The sequence below is a fragment of the Lissotriton vulgaris genome, chromosome 5 (assembly GCF_964263255.1).
Source record: "Lissotriton vulgaris chromosome 5, aLisVul1.2, whole genome shotgun sequence".
In the NCBI taxonomy this organism is placed as follows: Eukaryota; Metazoa; Chordata; class Amphibia; order Caudata; family Salamandridae; genus Lissotriton; species Lissotriton vulgaris.
In genome coordinates, this window is record NC_141693.1 from 1512904813 (window position 1) to 1512928141 (window position 23329).

General features: G+C 45.4%; 1 protein-coding gene across 1 annotated transcript in view; it reads right to left on the reverse strand.

The window, feature by feature from the left end:
• The window catches only part of PSMA5 (proteasome 20S subunit alpha 5), a 64211-nt gene extending 48767 nt beyond the window's left edge, over positions 1–15444 (reverse strand). The window contains exons 1-2 of the mRNA XM_086923560.1: positions 15213–15444; positions 10815–10881 (exon numbers count right to left, since the gene is read on the reverse strand). Coding sequence (XP_086779686.1) covers positions 10815–10881; positions 15213–15241 — 96 coding nt within the window. The 5' untranslated portion in view covers positions 15242–15444. The remainder of the gene's footprint in view (positions 1–10814; positions 10882–15212) is intronic.
• Between the last annotated feature and the right edge of the window lie 7885 nt (positions 15445–23329).

The following is a 23329-nucleotide window of genomic DNA, read 5'->3' on the forward strand; positions in this document are numbered from 1 at the left end:
ACAGACCTCGCTTTCTTTGTTTTCAGCTGTGTATGGGGGCAGGCAGCAGAGGGTTGTCATCAGTGTTAACATAGCAACAGTTTGTTCATCCTGATAAACTGTGTATCCGTGAAGAAAGTAGCAAAAAGTCACAAAATTAAAATATTATGCCATAAGAACTCGTAACCAAACCTCATACTTTCCCAAAGGCCTAAAGAGATAATGAGCAGCATCATCAAACAAGCATTTACAATGCAATAGGTCTCACCTTCGAAAAAGTTAGAGCTATTGGCATTGTAAATGACAATTTTTTTTATTTATGGGAAGGTTTTGAAAACCGAGAAATAAATGGCATAGTCATTTACATTGCCAATAGCTTAATCTCTCGCAAACGACTTTCCTCTCCGACTCTGAAATCCGGCTGTACGCGAAGAGAGGGAAGGGGTGTCCTGCCCCAGACACGCTCTGGAGGATATGCTCTTCTTTTATAAGGGACCTTCTTGGACCTTGATACCTTTGGACCCTCTATTTCTCCATCACGTTGCCGCATTACGAGATTCTGGATACTAGAGCTGTGACCACTTTTGAACCTGTCCTTTGCTACTGGACCCTTTTCATACACATGGCTTAAGAGTGTGGACTATGCCTTAATGGAGCTGTGGACCGAACTTCATACATTTATAGTTTTTGCTCTCCTTCCCCGTACCGCACAGCTGATTGGTTGGATTGTCTTTAGTTTGTGCCCAGAAGGTGGTGACGGCTAGACCTTAGCCCACACCGAAACGTGCGTCGGCACTGCGCTGGACAGATACCATAGAGTGGTATACACATACGAACAGCCCCAATAACTACCGTACACAGTATATGTTACCTTATGTACCATCAACTGCCAACAATGCACTGCTAAACAATATTAGTTGTAAATTGTTCTAGAGTTCATGACTGTACTACAGATAATTTCTTGTTCAATGTAATGTATTAATCAGCTTCAAACCACTGTATTTGTGATTTTCTGGCATCTGTCCTCACATTTATGCAATCTTTTATTGTGTGTATGTGTTGACAAGATAGTATGAATGGGAATTGGATACGAGTGATTGTTTAGAAGGTTAGGATGCAATTAGCTTGATTTCTTGTTATTACTGTGACCTATTATGTTGGGGGAATTTTATCCTCTTGTATTCCTATTGGGACTTTAAGAATACTACAGATTATTCCTTTGATATCATTTGTATTGCTTGACAATTTATGTACACATGTAAAACATATATAAAAAATAATTCATGATTGTCGTAATTTTGATATACTCAATAAATTTAATATATATTTTTCCTAATTATGTTCTTTAGTTTATTGTCTGACACACCTTGGACTCTGCTCCCCATGCCCAGCATTTATTGTCAGCCTACTAGAGACGCTAAGCACTCAATCATTCTTAGGCAGGTGTTTTTCTTCCTCTTTGGGGCAGTTTCCTTTTTACACGGACTGCAGCCTAATTGCTTGTTTCGTGAAATGTTTGACTTGTGCAGCAAAGAAACGTAATGCTTCCCCAGCTGAGCTCTCTTAGAAAGTCTCATGTAAGGATGACAGTCAATTTAAGCCTGCAACTGGACAATCATTTGGCAAATGGTTATGCTATATAGCTTGATCTCTTATCTTTTGTCTTTTATGTAAAAACTCAAAATCTAGTATTCTGAACTCATGAAGCATTGGAAAAACTTGAAGTTTTATATGACTAGCACTATGAGAATATATTTTAGCTATTTGGTATGCAATGGTTTTTAATAACCGAACATCTATAATATATATATATCCAATTACCGCTCCGGTGAGTGCATCCACCATGAAGAGAAACACGAACTCCTTGATAACTTTTTCCCACTGCTGGAAACACTGACTTTTATTTATATTAGCCAAGAGCGCAAATGCATCGGAAAGGATATATATATATATGATTAAAATAGTTTATTTTGTGCTTGTTTTAGTATTATATTTCAACCAATATACATGCAAGCAAGAAAACCCTTTGGAAGCCAATATAAGTTCTAAATCACTTTTGCTCATAGTAGAAAACAAACAATTTCTGACCAATCAAAACATGTACTTCTAGCCACCAACATGTGCGCAGAGCCAAAGCACCTCTGCGGGACTCCTGCAAGCTTTTGGTTGATCGCATACGGTAAGGGACCGCTGTGCTGTCAAGCCAGACCTTAAAAAGGTCTACATTTCTTTTCCAGTTTCCAAGATATGCCCCAATCTGTTGTGAATAAGAACTAAGGGGTGAAGATATCAATTTATTTTTTAACCTAATAAATTCATTCGTGCTGCTGGGCTAGGAGCTGCATCACGTGCTTCCCTCTACGATTCCAACCCTCTTCAGATACTAGTGGTGTAACCATACGGTCAGAGATAGCATCAGTCAAAACAAGCACTGGCGTTGCCAATAGGTCTCGCAGTAGGAAAGTTGGAGCTATTGGTTTTGTAAATGACAAAGCCCTTTATGTTTTTAAAATGAAAAATACAAATAAAAGGCATTGTTATTTGCAACTGTAATAGCTCCAACTTTCCTACTGCGAGACCTATTGGCAACGCCAGTGCTTGTTTCGGATATGTTCTTGAGATGGGATGGTATCTGTGAGCGATGTCTTCATGAATGAACATGGAGTACATTTTGAATTGTTGTCTTCTGTGTGGCTTCTAACCCCTACATAAAACAGAGCTATTCTTCACTATGTATTTGCCACATACATGTATGGCTAGTATATAGAAAGCACACATATCATACACATACAAAAAAATGGGAGCAGTCATACACCACACAAAAGGCACATACATTACACAAATGCACACAGGCGTACTCGCAAAAAAGACATACATACGCTGAAGGGCACACAAAACAACAGAGTTCGTAGCCAAGCACGGAATACAAACACACATACTTATCTATAAACACAGTCATTCCTATATAAAAATAAAAAGAAATTCACACCATGCAAAAGCGTTCGAGAAGCTTTTGTATACATGCACAAACGCACAGCTCAAAGTAACAGTCATACTTTACACATAGTAGCACTACTACGGAGCTATATACCAAGTACAAAGGCGCACACAATCTACACGAACACACAGGCATGCACAAAGGCACAAGCACAACATTCGCTCAGCACATACATTCCATAAAACGTGATACACACATCATTGTACACATTTATTGCACAAGCAAACACGCACGAGCGTTTACATACACAAAGACTCGTGCACAAGCAACGTGCAGTGGGGTACACAAAAAAACATGCTCCTCTATGCAAGCACACATATAGAATACAAAGAAATACACATTTTACAGACGTAGCAGTCATACAAAGGCTCGCATACATTGTACATTTAGAAGCAATCTACACAGACACACACATTGCAGGTAAGCCCTCACACACCGATGCTCCTTTGTCTCTACTTTTAATGGCCACTTCTACATTCGCCGGCAACACTGACGCACACAAATCTCATGTGCACTCACCCGTGTTTCTGGCTCTTTAACACGCAGTTATAACCCAGCAACAAACAAGCAAACATACGCAATGGAAACGCCGTGCTCGGTACTGCATACTCCCTAAGTGACAAAAGTGCATGTGCCTGGTAAAGAGATGTGCCTCAGTATAATATAGAAACAAACGAGAAGAGGCTGCAGAGGAAAAGCAAGAACATGAACGACTTAATACGAGCAGGGAAGACGCTATACACACAAGATGAAATTATAGGGGCAATGTGCACTACATTTCACTAAAGAATGCCAGCGACAAACTACACAGGGCCACAGTGTGTTGGAAGGAAGGTGGGGGCAGTGGAACAAAGAAACATAGCAAATAGAGTGAACCGAGAAATTGATGCCGAAAAGTGCGAATGAAAAGCTGCAGTGAGCCATGGGAAAAGAAGGAAACTGCATGGGTACGGAAGGAAGCAAGCTGAACAGCAGGGCTGTAAAAGGAGGCGAGAAGGGAGGAGAGAAGAAGAAGGGAGGGGAGGCAAAGTGGTGGGAAAAGGAGAGAGGGCATGAAGGGATTGAAGGCAAGGGAAAGAAAGGGGAGATGGACGAGATTAAGAGGAGCCACAGATGGACTGCAGAAAAAAGAAGGGAGGAAATGGTAGAGGAGAAGACTCGAAAACACTGGAAAGAATAGCGAGAAAAGAAAAAAAAGGCTGCACGAAAAGAAGGGCATTAGAAAACAAGAACAAACTGGGCCATCGTCAGGAAATAAAGAAGCAAGTAAGAGAAGAGCTATAGAGAGAAGAAAAGAGGGAAATAAAAAAGTGCAGGGTGCGAGACAAGACCTAATATGACTTAGAAATAAAAGAGAAAAGTCACAAGCAGAGATAGATTACTCCGTAGATGAGCAGCCTCGAGGCTGGGCTGCCCCTCCTGCAGGGAAGACTTAAAGGACAGCAAAAGGTTCGAATAAACTCGACGTAAACAAGCAAAAGCAAATGGTGGGGGCCTGAAGGAGGAGGGGGTGTGAGGGATGAGTGAGGATGGGGTAGCAGGGGAGGGAACACGGCCTGGGGGCATAGGGGAGGAGAAGCCGCAGAGCGCACGGGAATGAATGATTAGGGGAGGAGAAGCGGGAAACTGAAAGTACGGCCGGCCTGCGGCCAGCCATGAATAATTAGGGGAGGAGAAGCCCTGGCCGTGAATGCGTGTGCATGTTTGCTCACGTGATTCACGTGAACTGCAAGAAAACCGCGGGGCTGAAAGCCCTTGGTTTGAAGAGGATTTTGCCGACATGAATTCACGCTCCGCTCAATGCGCTTGCGCGCATTGATAGGTCGAGACCTAAAAATTCTCAGCATACAGTGGTATTTGTCAGGGGCACCGTGGGAAGCCAATGTCATGCAATCTGTTTCCTGGAGTGATTCCTATTCTGCAATAGAGCACGAATGGGAGAAGCCGGGCCCTAAAGGACTATGGTTAGGCACGCACAAAGAAAATTCCCTGCCAAGAAGCAGCTACCACTGTAGGGAAGAACTAATTTCTTTACCACAGTCACATATTTAGTAAACTTTGATACAATCCCTATCCTAGCCAGCTGTACGAACTTTCAACAGCCACATAGTTGAGTTATAGAGTAACATAAGTTGCTAGATCAAGTTAGCTGGTTAACACTGGACCAGGTCTGTTAAACAGAGTAGTAGGTTGCAGGGCTACGTTCAAAACTAAGGAAGGCATAAAAATGCTTACAATTAAAATGGTTTAAATACAGTATTTTTGAAGGGAAATAAATAAAATCAGGGTTTGGAAATAAAACCCATTTCATCCATACTTATGCAATTCCGTCAAGACGGGTGTAAAACAATTTAAACTATATGCTTCTGACAGCCAACACAAATGTGCATCTGAGCATCCTGTGTTGTATTTTGGTTAGAGGCAATGTGCTGTACCATGTGAAGAGGGGACTCACTACCAGGACCACTTTAAAGAATACTGGGAAAAGTTTTCATGCAACATTCTAATAACCCATTATATGAGCTCATTATTAAGCCCTCAGGAAAGCAGATATTTGGCCATTGTAATAGCAGACAAGTTACCTCCAGCCAACTTGATAGCAAGATGCAAGTTAACTGAACTGTCATATTTGTCCGGCGTTTACTCTGGATGTACATTAAGAACAGACATTATTAAAAGTCTTCTGATTTCAACAGAAGCATGGCCTGTAGTATACCAAAACAAGCATTTGCACTGCAATAGGTCCAGCATTTGTTCAAATAGAGGGGTTGGCATTGAAAATAAAGTTTTTATTTTTGTAGCAGAGTTATTATATTAGCATAGAGCTATTGCTAATGGTATTGAAAAAAAAAAAGTAAAAAACATTGTTATTTTCAATGCCAACATAACTTTAACAAATGCAAGTTCTATTGCATTATAAACGCCAATGTTTTTAGGTCTCGCCTAGCCAGCGTGTATGCGCTGTCTCTCCGAGGCATCAAGTAATCGATATCAGGGGTGAAAATCCGCCTATTGCCTGCTGCTGGTCATTAGTAATCTCTGGCATTGCTTGTGTTAGCTGCCTTATTATTGGCGGTAGATCTGATAGGTCACTTCCGTTTATTACGGAAGCAGCACGGCTTAACTACAGTTTTCGTCTGCTTTGTGCTTCTGTTTTCCTTTTGGGACTACTTTTTTTAAATTGTAGCTTTCTACCCGCGCGTTCTTTCCCACCCGTTGCTGCTTATTTTATTGGTTTGGTGTGAGTCCCTCAGCTGCACTGAGCCTTCCCAAGCGCACCACAACTTTGGCAGGAGCTACTTTGCATGGCACCCGTCGCTGCATACAGACGCCATGTATCTCATTGCAGCTTAAGGCTGTGGGATCCCAGTGCTAATTCGAGCCGGTCCGACTCCTGTTTCGGAAGCACCAATATTTTTAGCTTTTACTGATTACGCATTTCCAGCCCCTTGACTGGCTGCGCACCAAGTCTATGTGAAATAAAACAAAGTTACAACCATGGCGCCGCGAAAAACTGCAGCAGCGCAGTCAGAGACTCCTTGTGAGACACCATCAGTGTCAGGGCAGGCAGGGAGGGCAGCACTATGTCGGGCAGAGGCTAGAGTCTGCGCTGCCGTAGAAATCGCTGTTGCAGACTGTCAGAGCCTGATACTTTGTTTATAGTATCGGCATTGTGAGGATGTCAGGTCGGACTCTCGGTGCCATGTGCATTCAGCGTGAAACTGACAACACAGAGAGGCGGGCCCGCTTCACTTGGATCCCGTGTTTAGCAGGCAGCAGTAGTATTACTCTCCTCCTCTGTGCCAGCACCCGATAGGACATGGTGGGGCCACGGCACAGCTGCCTGTGTGTGCTTCTCTGCAGGAGGCACTACGGGTGCCGTGCAGGATGTTTTTGTGGCATCAGTTAGCAGGAAGAGCAGAAACCTATGGCACTCCCTTTGATTCCCACCCCCTAGCACTCACAGACATGTGTGTGTGCAATGGAGTTGGAGTCTTGTCTAAGCGCAGTGCAGGGACCATTCACTGGCTTAAAAGGGCCAGCCTGACCTCCTGCACCGCCATTCAGTCTTAGGAGTTGAAATGCTGTGGAGCGCATCAGAGGAATCATTGCGATAGATGAGCTACTGCCATATGCCGTAGGAGACAGCCAGTTGAAACTGGCTGGATAAAATGTGTTGGGTGATTGGCAAATCAATTAAAACAATATTTTTCTTGTTTCGGCGCCCACATCAGGCAGAGAGCGTGTGCAGCTGGTATCATGTTGTCCACGCTGCGCCTCATTGGTTCTGCACTCTCTGTATGCTTCCAGCCACTAAAAGGGTTTTCAGGGCGCATGATTGATACCGGACAGCATGGTTTTTAATTTTCCAAAATACTGCCAGAAAACAACATGCAGAGGGTTTCCAAACCTTTGAAACTGCTGCCAATCAGAGCGAGGCATCCTTAGGAGAGGAGACTTGCCTCAGACTCTCCATCCCAAAGAAATGTGGCAGCTGAAGATGTGTAAAAAAAAACCTTGCCCGAAGCGCTCAGCTTGGAGACCCCCAGGCACTTGTGAAATGGGAGCAGGCAGGTTAGTCACGCTGTGCACTGTGCTTATTTAATATCAGCAGCATGGGCTTAAATGTATTAGGATAACACAAATGTAATGGCATGGATGTGTAAGACGTGCTCAATTATAATTTCTTTACCTTTTGGGCACATTTTAACACTGTCCATTTCATATTGTACTCTACTAAAAACAGATTGAAATAGAATGCCTGCTAATACTACATTTTCTTCTTCTGTTGCTATGGTTCTATCTCAAACATGTCATTTGGCCTTTGCAATGGAGCATTGGAAACAATTTGAAAAATGTTATGTGCAGCCATGTATTTGCTTGCAGAAACAGGAAATGTTCACTTATAGTCGTTGAATGTTACACTGAAATTATAAAAATGTGACACGTAGCAATCTGAAACTATGGGAGCTATGTTGCATACACATGGTAGCAGGTGCAACGTTAACTCTCCAGCGCTTTCTTTAAATCTAAACAAGTATTACGTGTGCATGTGTATTTACATGGTGGGGTAGTGCTGTAACTGCTCCCCTGTGAAGCTGAGCTATAACTCAGTATTCATTTAAAAATCAATGATTTGTTGGAAAACAGTGACCAGCACTTTCTGGGTTCCAAACAAGCATTTGCAATGCAATAGGTCTTGCATTTGCGAGAATTTGAGCTATTGGCATTGTAATGACAATGCCTTTTATTTATGTGTTCGGAAAAGCTGCAAGCGGTGCATAAACATGCACTTATAGTCTGTGCTTACGAAAAGAAAGACTGGCAGTACAAGAGGCTTGTTATGGTCAGCGTTGCTTTTCGTAAGCAATGACTGCACAATTATGCACAAAGGGCGTGTTTATGCCCCGCTTGCAGATTTTTAAAATATATAATTAAAAGGCATTGATATTTACAATGCCAATAGCACAAACTATTGTAAATGCGAGACCTATTGCATTGCAAATGCTGGTTTACCTAGCCATGCTGCAGTGCCATATGTGGCCAAAAGAAGTACCAGGGGACCGCCTTTGGTCACAGATGGTACTGCACCCTGCAGAAGATATGGTAAATCCACCCTACTTATAATGCACTGCATGCAAAACAATATCACAAGTACATTCAAATAGCTTTGTCCATATATACATCCTTTTTTTTTAAACTGTGTTTTGTCTTACTTTTGACTCTGTATCAAGGTTCAACCCTGGATCCAAAGTCCGCACTCTTGACTACAGCCCACTACCTAGGGATCGCATATGGTGTGTATAGCCTAATACACCGTCTACACAACCAATTGTGTTACTTCTTAATTGTCTTTTCTGTGTACCCCTACCTTCTTGTCACTTTAGATTGGACCGTTTTAGGTCCTCTCAGTGGCACTACCCCAACTGATGAGGCCACTCCACTCACTATCACCTTTTCCACACCTTTTGGTCCTGAAGATGCGCTAGGGATCTTCTCCCGAGACCATGTGAAGCACGAAACATGTGGACCTACTGCTTTTCACTTTAATAACACAACTTGATTTCAGCTACTAAGGGCCCTAACTACCCTTGAGCAGCACTTAACCTATTGTTTTTTTAATTTTGACAGAGGGGTCCCCTTTATTAAATCTACTCACTTTGGATACCCCCTAGTAATTTTTAACCTACCACTCGCCACCTCTCTCCCACAGAATCAATACCGACTGGCACACACCTTGTCTTGAAAAACAAAAGATCTCCGCCAAAGTGACCCTTCAAGGGACCCATAGGGCATTGCAGCGCCGGCCCAACGAGGAGCACTGCTCTATGATGAAGCATGACATCCTTCGGAGTGTGCAAGGGCACCAAGTACAAGTCTCTCGGACTCAAAAAAACCTGACAATTTACACACCTTCCCCTAGGAACAGCAACTCTCCTTATTGAGCTATTCATTATTTTGTAGCGCGAGTCGCTGGACCTTCATTTAGCTCCCTGCCCCTCCTCTTTTTTCTCATTTACTCCCAGTTTGATAAGATTCTTATTAACTCCATGATGTCAGTTAAGACCATGATGTCAGTTAAGACCCAAGAAAACTAGTATGGAAGAACTAACATGGAGGAAGAATTGTGCACTAAAATTACAATTCTTTATATGCCCACAACAGATAATAATTGCTTCGAAGTGTTTTCCACCAAGACACTGCTCAATATTTCTACCATATTTTTCAAATGCTTCTCTGCCAATAGTCCTAAAATGTGAAAGGTGTCTTTATATATGGCGAATGCCCCTCCTTTTCATTTTTAAAACCACTTAAAAAAACTGTTTCTTTACAAACGCAGGCACCTGCTACCTGTGCAGAGCCTGTGCTCCTCTTTTCTTATGTGAATCTTCCGTCCAGTTTTCTATTAACCCATACACATACTTCACCCCAAAGTATCCATCACCATGTCGGTACAGTTTCAATGTTTCTCCCCTACTGAGTATCTGACAGTGTAGCGTTACCCCTTTTCTCAGCTCCCTGCTTGCCTTACATGCCTACTCGTCTCAGCATTTCTTCGGTTGGCACCATCATTAACCTTATTGTACACTCTGTCATGCCACTCACTATGACATCTGAACGCCTTTTTGGCATGTAGACCTTGTAATTCGTCCTGTCATACATACTGCAGGCATGTTATTTCCTTGTCAACTCTGTATACCGCAACAAATGTATGTATATCTGTTTGCCAAGTCAACCCCTACCCCGATTATGCAGTGTTCTGAAACCAGGCTTTGAACAGCGCAACCTCGGCTACTTCGGGAGTCTAGGTAGAGCACAAAAATGAGGAATATTCCGGCCTCCCTCAGATATCCATAAACGCTACACTGTGTAATTACACCAAAAGTTAGGGGTTTTCTCCACACCGGGTAGTTTGTCAGCTTTTCATTAACCAGAAAAGAGGCTCTTTCAAAGATGTGTACTTTGAAAGGTTACATCTGGTTCTTTTAGACAGGCTCGAGCACGAAGATGGGATGGGCTTCGTAGACAGTAGGAAGGAAGCACATCAAGTCCTTACACCAGAGCAGGAACGTGCTTTCAATTTCGGATCAACAGCAAGTGGTGGCCAAATGACTCGGCAAATTTACAATGCCTAGTTCTCAATCTCAGCAAACTGGAGAACGACAGGATTTGTGAAGAGCTCAGCAGCTGATTAGCAACTGCACATTTGATTTAAACATCTCATAATTGCTATGTAAGTAAAACCACAATAAACCACAGTTCAAATCAGCAAAAGTCAGAACAACAAAGAGAGAAAGAAAATAGCAAGATTGTATTTAGAAGAATCCGTAAATACCTTTATTGCCTCGATGGCGTATTCCACCTGAAACAACCGCCCTTCGGGAGAGAAGGTATTGACACCCCTGTCAAGAAACACACAGATTGTTTGGCTGAGCTCGGACGAGGGGCAATCAGATTTAATGTATTCTTTTCATGTTTTTAATGCTTACATTACCCATACATTTGAGGGGGGTCATGTTACTATGGTTATGATACTATGGTAGTTTTGAGTCGCACTCTTTGATTCCACATGAGGAAAGAACTACACAGACCACATACAAACACGAAATAAACAGTTAAAGATGGACTGAAGACCACACCAGTCTTGTGCCAAAACATTACAGAAAAGCCAAAGAGATACCCTGTCAAACATACTTTGTACAACATCACTGCTGGACACAGCTTTGAGAAGGATAAAAACATGCACGTGGTCCAAGAAGTGTATCCAAGAAACTTCTGCAAGAGGTAAATACATATGAAAGGGAATCTTGCGGTTCAGTAGGACTATGTAGAACTCATTTATAAATACAGCCTTACTGGACAAAGAATAATTTTGTTGCCTTCTCAAATTGGTTAACAGTTTACAAAGCACCATTATACTCTGCTATAAGCAATAAACACGTAGCAACAAGGTATATAAAGAATTAAACCGCGACTTCTTGTTAGGGCTTCGAAGTACATTTTTCAATTGAAAGGACAGTATCTTAGGTTCTGGAAAACAAATAGTAACTTCAGCATTCAGGAGGTTTCTTAACCCTCATCTCAAAAGAGGACATCGAGTAAGTTGCCTTGCAGTTCCTGAGAGTGAATTGCAGGTGGGATTTTTCGGTTCACACGGCGATGGACAGAAACAGAGGAGGAGATGGTGGTGGTGGTGGTGGTGGGTATGTGCGTGTGTGTTTTTAAACTAGTCCATGCTTAGTCCATGCCAACTTAGATCACTACTCACAAGACATATGGAAGATTCATAGAACATGCCCATTTCAATGAGCAAGTGCTACACATGCCAAAATACTCTCGGACAATCTGCCAAACATTAACTAATTCTGCAACAGGATCAGCCGAAAATATTTCTAGCAATCGGTGGAGGTGTGCTCCATCCTCCAAACCCCCCGAGGAACTCTACTCTTCCAGCTTTAACACCATCACAGTTCATCGCTAATTACAGCCCATTTATTCTGAACAACACTGTCTCGCCTATTGTTTAACAACCAAGCCTCTCACTCAAGGGGCCAGCAACCTCAGGCATTATGTGCCCAAGCCTATCACTCTCATGGCATTGCCACCAGTACCCAAGCACTCTGTCTACCAAATCACTGCACACTAAAGTCCTTTCACACAAAACTGATCACCCATTTCAGTCCCTCACTGACCGCCATATGGTTTGCTTTCCCTTACAGCATACTTACAACCCTCTATCTGGAAGGTCTGGTCATAAACACAGGCACAGGTGCTGAGTTGGGAGGGGGAAACAAGATCAAAAAGTTCCCTTGTAGCCACCCCATTAAAACAGTCAAAGGAGAGTTGCACCCTCCTCTGGGTAAGTGAACATTTTATTCTGGGCATGCTTAACAGAACAAAGAGGGAGGGATCCAAGAAGCATTCCACAATAGCACAGACTATGTATTATTGTTTTATTATTTGTAATCTATACAGCCTACCTTACAATGCTACAAAACGAGGGTGACAAGCACTATGTAAAATATGTAGCACTGTTTAACATCACGAAATTCTGCCAGCGTCTGTATTTGCAAAAGTTAATTAAAAAATGGACGCACGAAATGTAGACTGGAACTCTTCTATTTTACATCACACCTCAGTATTTTTAAATGGCAATATAGCAAACAGAGGAAGGCTCACCCTGTCTATAGCACTAGAATTTAAAGTAAAGTATTTTACATTGCAGGCTGTGCTTGCCACAATCAAATGTATTTTGGGAGTTGTAACATTGGCTCACACCAGCTGAACTAAAGGTCTGAGGTACCACATTTCCATGAATAGTTCATCTTCTCTTACTGGTCTGCTAAATATGATTTTGAAAGTTGAATGGCTTTTTGCGCATCCTCATGATGTTTTGAGTAACCGTTTTATAACTCACTTTCTTCTGTGTTGTTCAGGATAACCTTGAACAATGACTAGGGCTACCGTAGGTTAACGATGTATCTTATGTGCAAATATGGGAGACAAATTACTAGTGCGAAATGGGGATTTTAAGGGTGCATTGGTCACAACTGAAGATCTCATTATGTTGCACTTGAAACGACCTAGAGCCCGATTAAGACTTTGGCGGAAGGGACTACTCCATCATAAACGTGACAGATATCTTGTACGCCGTATTACGATCCCATTATATCCTATGGATATCATATGGCAGACGGGATATCTGTCACACTTGTGAAGAAATATTCCATCTGCCAAGATCTAAATTAGGTTGGTTGGAAGGATTATTAATAACGCGATATAGTTATGGCTTATTTTCTTGTTAGACTCCAATTTAATAGAATGAATGAAGGTTTTGATGTTCAGCTCATCTTTCCGCCTGCCAATGTAAAGACCTGCTGCAAGCCAGTTTCTGCAGTGCACAGGGCACTATGACGCAAATACTGATTTCCACTAGAAAACGTGCATTGTGATTGACATTTTTCACTGTTTACCCAGTGTGTCATTTTGAAGGACTTCTGTAGGACATTCTGGTGTAGTCTTGCAGAAGATCAATAATTCTATGAGCTTTTGTTTGACAAATGTTTCATATTGTGTTGTACATCCCCAGAGTGCAGTTGCTCAGGACGCAAACAGAAGATTTACTTTTACATGAAGAAATGGGTTAATGCTAAGAGTTTTAGTTAGAACTAAGTGGCTTTGGATTTGCCAATGTCATCTAAACATGAACATGTCATGATAAGTCTGCAGTTTTGCTAATTGTTAATGCATAAAATATGTATAAAAAAAACCTAGTTTTGATGGTTCGGGCGACTTCTCTTTTTTTCTCCTGAGATTGTCCAATTATTTTGAGACTTTCTCCTTCTGCCTTATAATGCTGTCAGTGCTCTTAGGAGTGTGACACTTAGAATGTGAAGAGACGTAATTGCTTAATTAGAGATTTTTGGTATTTTTTTTTATTCTGTATTCTTTAGCTGAACACTCCTGTTAAGCTATACATTTCTCTGTATCATTTATATCGAAATATTCTGTAATAAAGTCTTACAGTTAATTTCCGAGTGATCCCAGTTCTTATTTGAAGTTTTACTCTGCTAATTAATGGGTTTAATGTTGGGGAGTCTCTTTCCACTAGATCAATGAGAACAACCGAGCCGTATTACATTAAGTAAAAGACCGTGGTGCATAACACATTGGGGCTCGGAGAAATATTGAGGTGCGGCTCCACACATATACCTCCATATTGCAAAGGAGCATGATTCCAGTTGCTGGTGCTCATTTGCCATAGTAGGCCATTATGGTATTTGTACTCTTGGTTTAAATCACTCGCACCCATTAGACTATAACAGATTAACGTAATGATGTTTAAAAGGAAAGGGCAGGAAACGATGGGTTCTTGCGGCAGGAACTCAATGCAGTAACCTAGCTGTGCTAAAAGGGTAATTCACCAAAAGTCTTTAAATTACTTATGTCCCTCTAAAGCTGCTTAGTTCTCAATGCTAGTTAAACTATGTTATAGGTTGAGCTTGGTTCTGAAATTGCACCCAAATTTTCAGGGTATTTGTTGGTAACTCGGGCAGTAGTAGGGGTGCACATGGTAAGGGGGGACTGGTGTCAGAGCTGTATTTAGCTTTGAGCGGTTTCATTGCATCCATGCTTCAAAGTCTCTGAATGTTGTATCAGGCACAATGTGAGAAAAGTGGCAATAAAATAGTAGTGGGTTAAATAAGCACCTGCACCGAACTGAGAAACTGCCGGTAACAAGCTCTAAACCCAATGAGATGTCGTAGGTGGGTGTCTGCAACAGCAATCTGTGTGTATTTACTCAATATCAGATTCAGTTCTAACGCCAGTAAGAAAGGTTTAGTGGCCGATTTCGCACGCAGCAGGTTGTGAAATTGATTTGCTTTCATATTCTAAAGCTCTCGAGCTTGTTTGGTACCGCAGAAATGTAACTGTGCCCCTCAGAAACGTCATTTATGGGGACACCATTACGAAATGTCACTTCCGGAGTTGTAACAAAGATTGAAAAACATGTGCATACTAATAAGATCCCCCTTAGGGAGACTTGGAAGTGTTTCTCCTCTGAACAGTCCACCACCGAAAGACTTATGAGAGGTGAACCCCAAGACCCAACAGAACAGAGAGCCTCCAGTCACAAGACCCTTCTGCCCCCTCGCGCCTGTTCCATCACTTAATGGCACCAATCGCTCGAGGCAGTGCCCCATCCCAACTCTTTGCACTTTCAGATTATTACCTGTCATATTCGGAGCGGGTGAGAAACATTGCAGGCTCTTGGACGACTTTGTTAAGTGCTGCAGCAGGATTTGCTCATATATCACCAGTCACTCTCTGGTAAACCTCTCACACCACGCAAAGGCCCGCTTGCCGGTTTAAGACACAACACGCGTGCGCCAACCACAAGATACACGGTACGCCTGTGCAGAGTCCCACAGTCGCTACAAACCATTGGTCCTGCCAGCAACCTCAGTAGAAACTAAAGAAAGACAAGAATGACGAGGCAAACTGCCCAGGAGCTGCTAGGAATGATGCGAGTACTGTCGCCATATTAAAAAGAACCGATTTACCTGAAAAGAGCGAAATTAGTGGAACAGAGCACGCAAAGGAGAAATAACAAGGTCCTAAGAGATAGATACGTTTTCAAAAAGCATTACGAAGAAAAGGTGGCTGTTGCGCTGGTGGTTATGTAAAACACAAAAATTATCGAAAATTGCGCCACGCCAGGGAAAAGTAAGCATTATATAAATAGAATTATAATATTTGTAGTGAATGAATATTTTTTTTATAATTTAAAATAAATCTAGAGGAGGGGGCTTCACCGCGCAACCTGAACGATTCCATAAAGAAAATTTATTTTCCAAGATGGCTCCACGTTGGCGATGAAGATGTGCAATTGTCGAAGACAAAGCGCTAGGTATCATGGGGATTATAGTTTGTTGTATCTCACAACGAACGACAGTATTTTAAAGGCGCAATGACAGCAGTGTGGCACGCAAGTCTGTTGGACGTAAATAGGGGCTTTACGAGACTTTTGCGCCCCCGGTGCGCCACTTTAAAAATGGGAAAAAGTGGCGTACTTGTGACAAGCAACTTGTAAGTAAGCCCCGTTGAATTTATTCAGCCTGTCTCAAGTGTACAACTTGAAGTAACGCTATCATACATGACAACTTTATATAGCAAGATAGCTAGAAAGTTCCCCCCCCCTTGACTTCTATTGAAGTAGAGGATGTTTCGGGGGGGGGGGGGGGGGGGGGGGTGACAGCTAGAAAAAAGAGCATTTTTTGGCTTAAAAATTGGTAGTTTCTGTGGTAATAAAGGTACGCGGTGATAAGGTTCCAAGTTTTATTTAATACAGCCCCACAGGGAGTACGCTTCCGTTAGGCTCAGGAGAAGAATGAGGACAGTTGGGAACAGGAGAAGAGGAGAGGAGGCATTGGAATGTTGGGAGAGCCAATGGGAGGGGGGATACACTAAGGATGCTCTCGCGCAGGAGAGTAAAGGCAGTCTCTGTCACGCGCTGGCAGAAGCACGTGACATGAATATACGTTAATGAAAAATTTCCTAGCTAACGTAACGGAAAGTTTCAATTCTATTAAGGACAAGGAGGCGAGGATTATGCAGTCCTTTCTTCTCTTTATTGTAATCAGCACTTTAAAGAAAAACCAATCAAAACGTTTTTATCGAACCACAACTCCCATGAGCACATGGGATACAGTGTCCATAGTAACTAACAGCCAATCATGGATCCGTCCGCTGCATAACTAGCCATGACGTCCTATCCTCTTCCTCGTCTTCTCTGTGAGGCAGAACCCCAGGAAAACTCTTCATTCCTTCTGGTCTTGCCCTAAACCAAACAAGAAGACCGTTATCCAGTTCTACTTACAAGAATGAAGGCAAAAGGCAGTACACGGCATGCACCAGAAACAATAAAGTTTGACAATTTGAACATTACCGGGTTTCAAACATGAATCCAAACGACATACTGTTCCAACACAATTCATTGCATTAGCATAGCATTGAAGCAAATCGTAAAATGAATACTTACTGAAGTACGAAGGTGTACGGGTGGGATGAGACCGGCCCGTCTCGGGAGGGATAATCCTCGCCTCCTTGTCCTTAATAGAATTGAAACTTTCCGTTACGTTAGCTAGGAAATTTTTCATTCTATGTCAGGACGGAGGCGAGGATTATGCAGTTTCAAAGCTTATCCACTACAAGCTCTGCCACGCCATAGATGGGCTTGAAGTAAAACTTTTTGAATGTAGACTCCGAGGACCAGTCTGCTGCCGCCATGATGTCCTCTAGCCTACCGCCCACCTGAATGGCCTTAGAGGCCATGGCTCCCCTTACAGAGTGAGCTCCAAATCTGGTCACATCTATTCCCGCTTCGGTCATGATCCAACGAACCCACCGAGCAATAGACTGAGCCGAAACCGCCTTAAAAGGCTTCTGCAGTTCTATGAGGAGTTGCCGTTCCCCAGGAGGGCGGCAATCCACTGTCAAATCCTCGTACGCCTTGAGGCAACGCACCACACACAACTTCGGGTGATCCGGAAACGTTGGGTATGACACTGACCTGATGCTAGTTTTTGTACGTCTAGCCACCGTGAAGGTCACTCCCTCCGGAGTGAATACACGTGCCGTGATATCCAATGCACGCACGTCCGAAACTCGCTTACATGAGACTAGACACAGCAAGATCGCCAGTTTAGCTGACAGTTCTTTCCTATTCAAATATCGGTTGTCACATCAGGAGCTAAGGAACCTGAGGAGAATGTTGACATCCCAGAGATTGCGATACCTGGGCTCTGGAGGAGTGGAAAGTCTGACACCCTTCATGAGCTTGCAAACCCAAGGGTGCTCCCCCGCCGACTTGCCGTCGATGTGAGAATGTCCCGCCGAAATGGCGGACCTGAAAGAGTTGATGGACCGATAGGCCAAACCCGATTGGGCTAGTTCAGCCAGAAAATTCAGAATGCGGGTAACGTCAGCCCCCACGGGATCGGCGTGTCTTCCCAGACACCAACGACGCCACCGTTGCCAAGCCGATCGGTACCTCTTGACGGTACCTGGGGCCCAGACTCTGCTGATGAGTTCCTCAGCGCCCGCCGAAAGGCGCCCGTCCTGCCAACGTCCCCGGAAATCCTCCACGCCATGAGGATTAATGTTTCCTGAAGCACCAGTGGGTGCCCCTCTCCCAGGGGCCCCGAAAGCAGCGACGGGAACAAGGGCAGACGAATCGGACAATCCCACAACAGCTCTAGCAGTGAGGGAAACCAGGCCTGAGCCCGCCAGAAAGGGGGTCACCAGGACCAGCGAGGCTCGTTGTCGGCGAACTTGTGCCGCTACTCGAGGGATCATGAGGAAAGGGGGAAAGGCATACGCCTGTTCTGTCGACCAGTTCTGTAAGAAAGCATCGACCGCGATCGCCTCCGGGTCCGGCCTCTAGCTCACGAACCTCGAAAGTTGACGGTTGAGCCAAACAGGTCCAGGGAAAACGGACCCCAGGTCTCCATCAAAGCTTGGAAGACCGCAGGGTGCAGCCTCCAATCGCTGAAATCCAGGAAATTTCTGGAATGCCAGTCCGCGATCGAGTTCTGCATGCCCGGGAGATATTCTGCCGAGACTGAAATCCGTTTCTCTAGGCAATAGTGCCAGAAGTCCTTCGCCAGGTTCGCTAGCGCCTTGGACCGAGGCCCGCCCAGGCGATTGATATACTGTACCGCCGACATGTTGTCCATGCGCAGCAGGATGCAGCATGACACCTGGTTTTGTGTCAGAGACTTCACCGCGAAGGAGCCCGCTAGAAGCTCCAGGCAGTCGATATGAAGCTGTAGCTCGTCCTTCGACCACCGGCCCCCCATGGTGACATTGCCGCAACGGGCTCCCCAGCCCGCTCTGCTGGCATCCGATTCGATGATCAGGTCCGGGCTGGATCCAAAGATCGCTCTCCCGTTCCACGCACTCATGTGCTCTACCCACCATCGCAACTCCGTCCTCGTTTCGTCTGTGAGGGAGATGAGTTCGGAATAAGTAAGTCCCTTCCGAAGGTGTTGCACCTTCAGGCGCTGAAGTGCCCTGTAATGCAACGGGCCCGGAAAAATCGCCTGAATCGAGGATGATAGAAGGCCCACTATACGAGCCAGGTGCCAATGGGAGATCTTGTCCTTCCGCAGAGTCTGGGAGAGTTCCTTGCGGATCTTGTTCTCCTTTTGCTGCGGGAGGCTGAGGCAGGCCGTGTCGGAATCTATGAGGAAGCCCAGAAAGGTAATCTGTCTCCTCGGAAGAAGTTCCGACTTCTGAGCATTCACTACGAACCCCAAATCCTGGAGTAGGGCAATAGTCATGGTCAAGTGTGACCGAAGTCGTTCCGGCGACTGATCCATGATCAGGATGTCGTCGAGATATATGATCATCCGCACGCCTCCACCACCGGCCGAAGGAGCTTGGTAAAGCACCAAGGGGCCGACGAGAGGCCGAATGGGAGGGCTTGAAATTCGAAGACTTCCTCGTTCCACAGGAACTGCAGGAAGCGCATGTGAGGGGGAAAGATCGGTACCGTGAGGTACGCGTCCTTCAAGTCCAGACGAACCATCCAATACCCCTGTAGGAGAATGTCGCGTAATAGATGGATTCCCTCCATCTTGAAATGGCGGTAAACCAGCCACTCGTTGAACTCCCGTAAATTGATGACCGGGCGAAACCCCTTGTCCTTCTTCTGGACCAGAAATATGTTGCTCAAGAACCCGCAGGGTGAAGGTGTGTTCTGCGAATCGGACCTTTTTTGAGAAGTTCTGCAATCTCGTTTTCGATAAGAAGTCTGTCCTCTGTGGAAAAAACCTAGGGACGAGGGCGAACCCTCTGGTGGGGAGTGCCATAGAATTCTATTCGGAAGCCCCTGACCGTCTGGAGAACCCAAGGGTCTGAGGAGATTTTGCACCAGTTGTGGAGATTATCCCGAAGCCTCCCCCCCAGAACGGGTGGGGAAAAAAGGGTAACACTCACGGGATGGGCCTCCCGGTGCATTGGCACCACCGTGATAGCCTCTGCCGCGCCCTCTGCCGGCGCCTCGACTCAGGTAGAAGTTCTCCTGGCGACCGTTGGTCCAGCCGTTGTTACGGCGTTGCTGGGCTTTGTTGTTAGGGCCTTGCTGGGATTGGCGGCCGGAGGAGCGACCCCGTCCTCGTCCGGCCCCTGCAAAAACCCGTCCTGGGAAAATTTTCTTGATGGAAGTTTGAGCTCTGTCTAAAGCAGAGAAAGTCGTGACAAACTTATTTAATTCCTTTATAAAAGGTTCCCCAAAGAGTTTGCCTTGTGCAATAGGGCCCGCCTCCGACGTGGCTAGATCTACAAGTTTTGGATCGATCTTAATGAGGAGAGATCTCCTCCGCTCTGCTGCCAACGCACAGTTCGCGTTGCCCAGGAAGCATAGGGCTCTCTGTGCCCAACCTGCCACGACCTCTGTGGACATCGCCGTCCCCGACTCCTTGACCCTCTCGACCAACTGGATAATCTGGGTCACGGGACCCACGGCGTCCAGGAGTTTATCCTGGCAGTTGCGCCAGGATCGATCCTTCATAAATTTAGCAAAAAACCCATAGAGCTTTTCGTCGATATCTGGAGTGGCCGCCACTCTGCCCTCCAGTTTAGGGCGAGGGCACTCACCCCGCATGCGGGTTCGAACTTCTTTTTCTAGAGGTTGGCGTACCTTGCCAGCCACATACGCCGCTACTTCGGGGTCCGGGATCCATTCCGACGATCTTGGATGGTAGATCTTTGTCGGATCAAACATATCCGGGGTTTTGTTGCCACCTTCCATCGATCCCGAAGAATAAGACGCAGGGCGCCAAGGACGCCCTGAGTACCCATCCTCATCGTCCGAGGAGGTATCATCCTCTGTAACACCCTCTCCCTCCAAGGGGAAACCATCCTCCTGGTCAGAGTCCGGGGCGACCTCGTCGCCATCTTCTCCGGGGTAGAATCCCTCCCGACAGGGTACATTTTTAAGCGTTCGCGCACTCTTGCGGAAGGAGTCCCTCAAGCGATCGAACTCCTCCAAGTGCCCCGCGTGACGCTTCGCCGACTTCTTCCCCCCACCCTGCGCGCCTTTGGTTCCGCGGTTCGCAGGTACCGCGCCACTGAACACCCCGGGGATGCTTTGGGTGAGGGCATACACTCTCTCCCGCAAAGGTGCCAGTACCGAGTCCAGCGCCTACGAAAGCGCGCGACCAACCGCTGGTGGCAGGGGTTGGGAGCAGCCAGTTTCCTCCGCCTCCTCAATGAGGGGGTTTGACTGTTCAACAGTCTGCATTTTGCGAGGGTGAGAGCACTACACACCTTGTACAATTTTCCAGAAGGTAGCCCCCTCGCTGGTGCTCCGACAGTACTGCTGTCAAAATTAGGGTGCGGTGACTGACAACCGCCACTAGATGGCGCCGCGCACGCTGGGCGTGCTAATACACCGGACCGGTGTCAGGGCGAGGGTTGGTGAGTCAGGAGAAAACTCCTGCCTCAGCGCACCGACCCGAGGGAAAAAGCACCGCGAACGCAGCCTTAACCCAAGCGGTTGCGCCCCACGGAGCTGAGGGGAAGCGAAGCCGCTCACCACAGAGTCCGCGCTGGAAACGGCTGAGACGGCGCAAGCAGCGCCGGTTGCACGTCGAGCTGCTGAAAGGTCTGACAAGAGATAAAGCGCACCGCCAAGCAAGCGCTATTGCACAAGAAAAACACAGCAATAAATCACCAAATATACACAACGTCAGAAAGATAAAAGGTTTGACTTATCTGACGAGCAGAGAAGAAAGAGGAAGAGGTTAGGACGTCATGGCTAGTTATGCAGCGGACGGATCCATGATTGGCTGTTGGTTACTATGGACACTGTATCCCATGTGCTCATGGGAGTTGTGGTTCGATAAAAACGCTTTGATTGGTTTTTCTTTAAAGTGCTGATTACAATAAAGAGAAGAAAGGACTGCATAATCCTCGCCTCCGTCCTGACATAGAATTACAACACATCTTCCTCTCTTGTATGTTTAACAATTATTCACAAACAAAGTCATCTAAACGTTTGGGTCTGTTGATAATCCTACCAAACCTTCCTATAGGACAGTGGTGATCTGATGCGACCTCAGTGTCTGAATGGGGATCTCTATTGGTCCTACCAAACCTGCCCCTAAGGTGCTGACTGTCACATGCAACACCGGAGTCAGAATGTGAATCACCCTCGCCACTCCGATCAAGGTCAGGGGCGCGCGAGTTGATATCCTCAAAATGGTCCGCTGAGCGACACTCTGTGGAGTCAGTGGTGAATGGTGGAGTGTGATTTAGTACATCTTCACTAGTGGAACAGCCTCTATTGCTACTTGGCATGTAACTATGGGCGTCAACATTATCACCATAATCCACCCACAGATCTTTACCTGTACTGTTGGATTGGCTCAAGCCTGAATCATCTCTGGTGGTTCTAAAGGACTGATAATGGTTGAGCTCACTCCTAGTGGAATGACATTTCGCTAATCTGTTCAAGTGCCAAACTTTCCCATCGCTAAGTCTGGCAGCGTTGTTGTATAATATGCTGATGTGCAGGGTGAATCTGCTTTCTCCCTTCCTAGTTTTCCTTTCCAGGCGAACTTTGACAAGGTCACCAATCTTGAAGGAATGTTGTTTGACAGCATGCCTGGAGTCATACCAATCTTTGTAGCTCATCTGTGCTTTTTCTATGCTGTTCCTGATGTTTTCAGGTGACCATTCGATTTGTTTGGAGGCTGGCATCCAGCTTAAACTTTTGCTCAAGGGTTGTCTGCTTCTCATCAGGACAAAGGGTGCCAAGTTGGTGCAGGCACATGGGGAAATTCTAAACACCCATAAGAGTTTGAAGGTTTCTTTTTCCCAGTTGAGCAAAGCGCCAGGGCACTCACCTTGACCAAAAAGCACAGCGAGTAGCGGAACTAGCGCTGACTCGTAGTCGAACAAATCTCTGACAAAAACGCCAACTCGGCGAGGACTGAGGCCACGCCCCCCTGTCGCAGTACTTAAAGCGCTGATCACAAGCGCCTAAGTCAGACTATCGCGCACTCCTGAGGCGGAAGCCGGGAGCTTTTAGAACTGTTAAAACCTATTTGTGTCACCTGAATAACTTGTTGTTTTTAACTCACCACGCGCTAGCAAAGCGCCAGGGCACTCACCTTGACCAAAAAGCACAGCGAGTGGCGGAACTAGCGCTGACTCGTAGTTGAACAAATCTCTGACAAAAACGCCAACTCGGCGAGGACTGAGGCCACGCCCCCTGAAGGCCACACCCCCCCTACCCCCTACATCATGTGCTGTCACCGGAAGCGCAGCGAACGAGCGCAG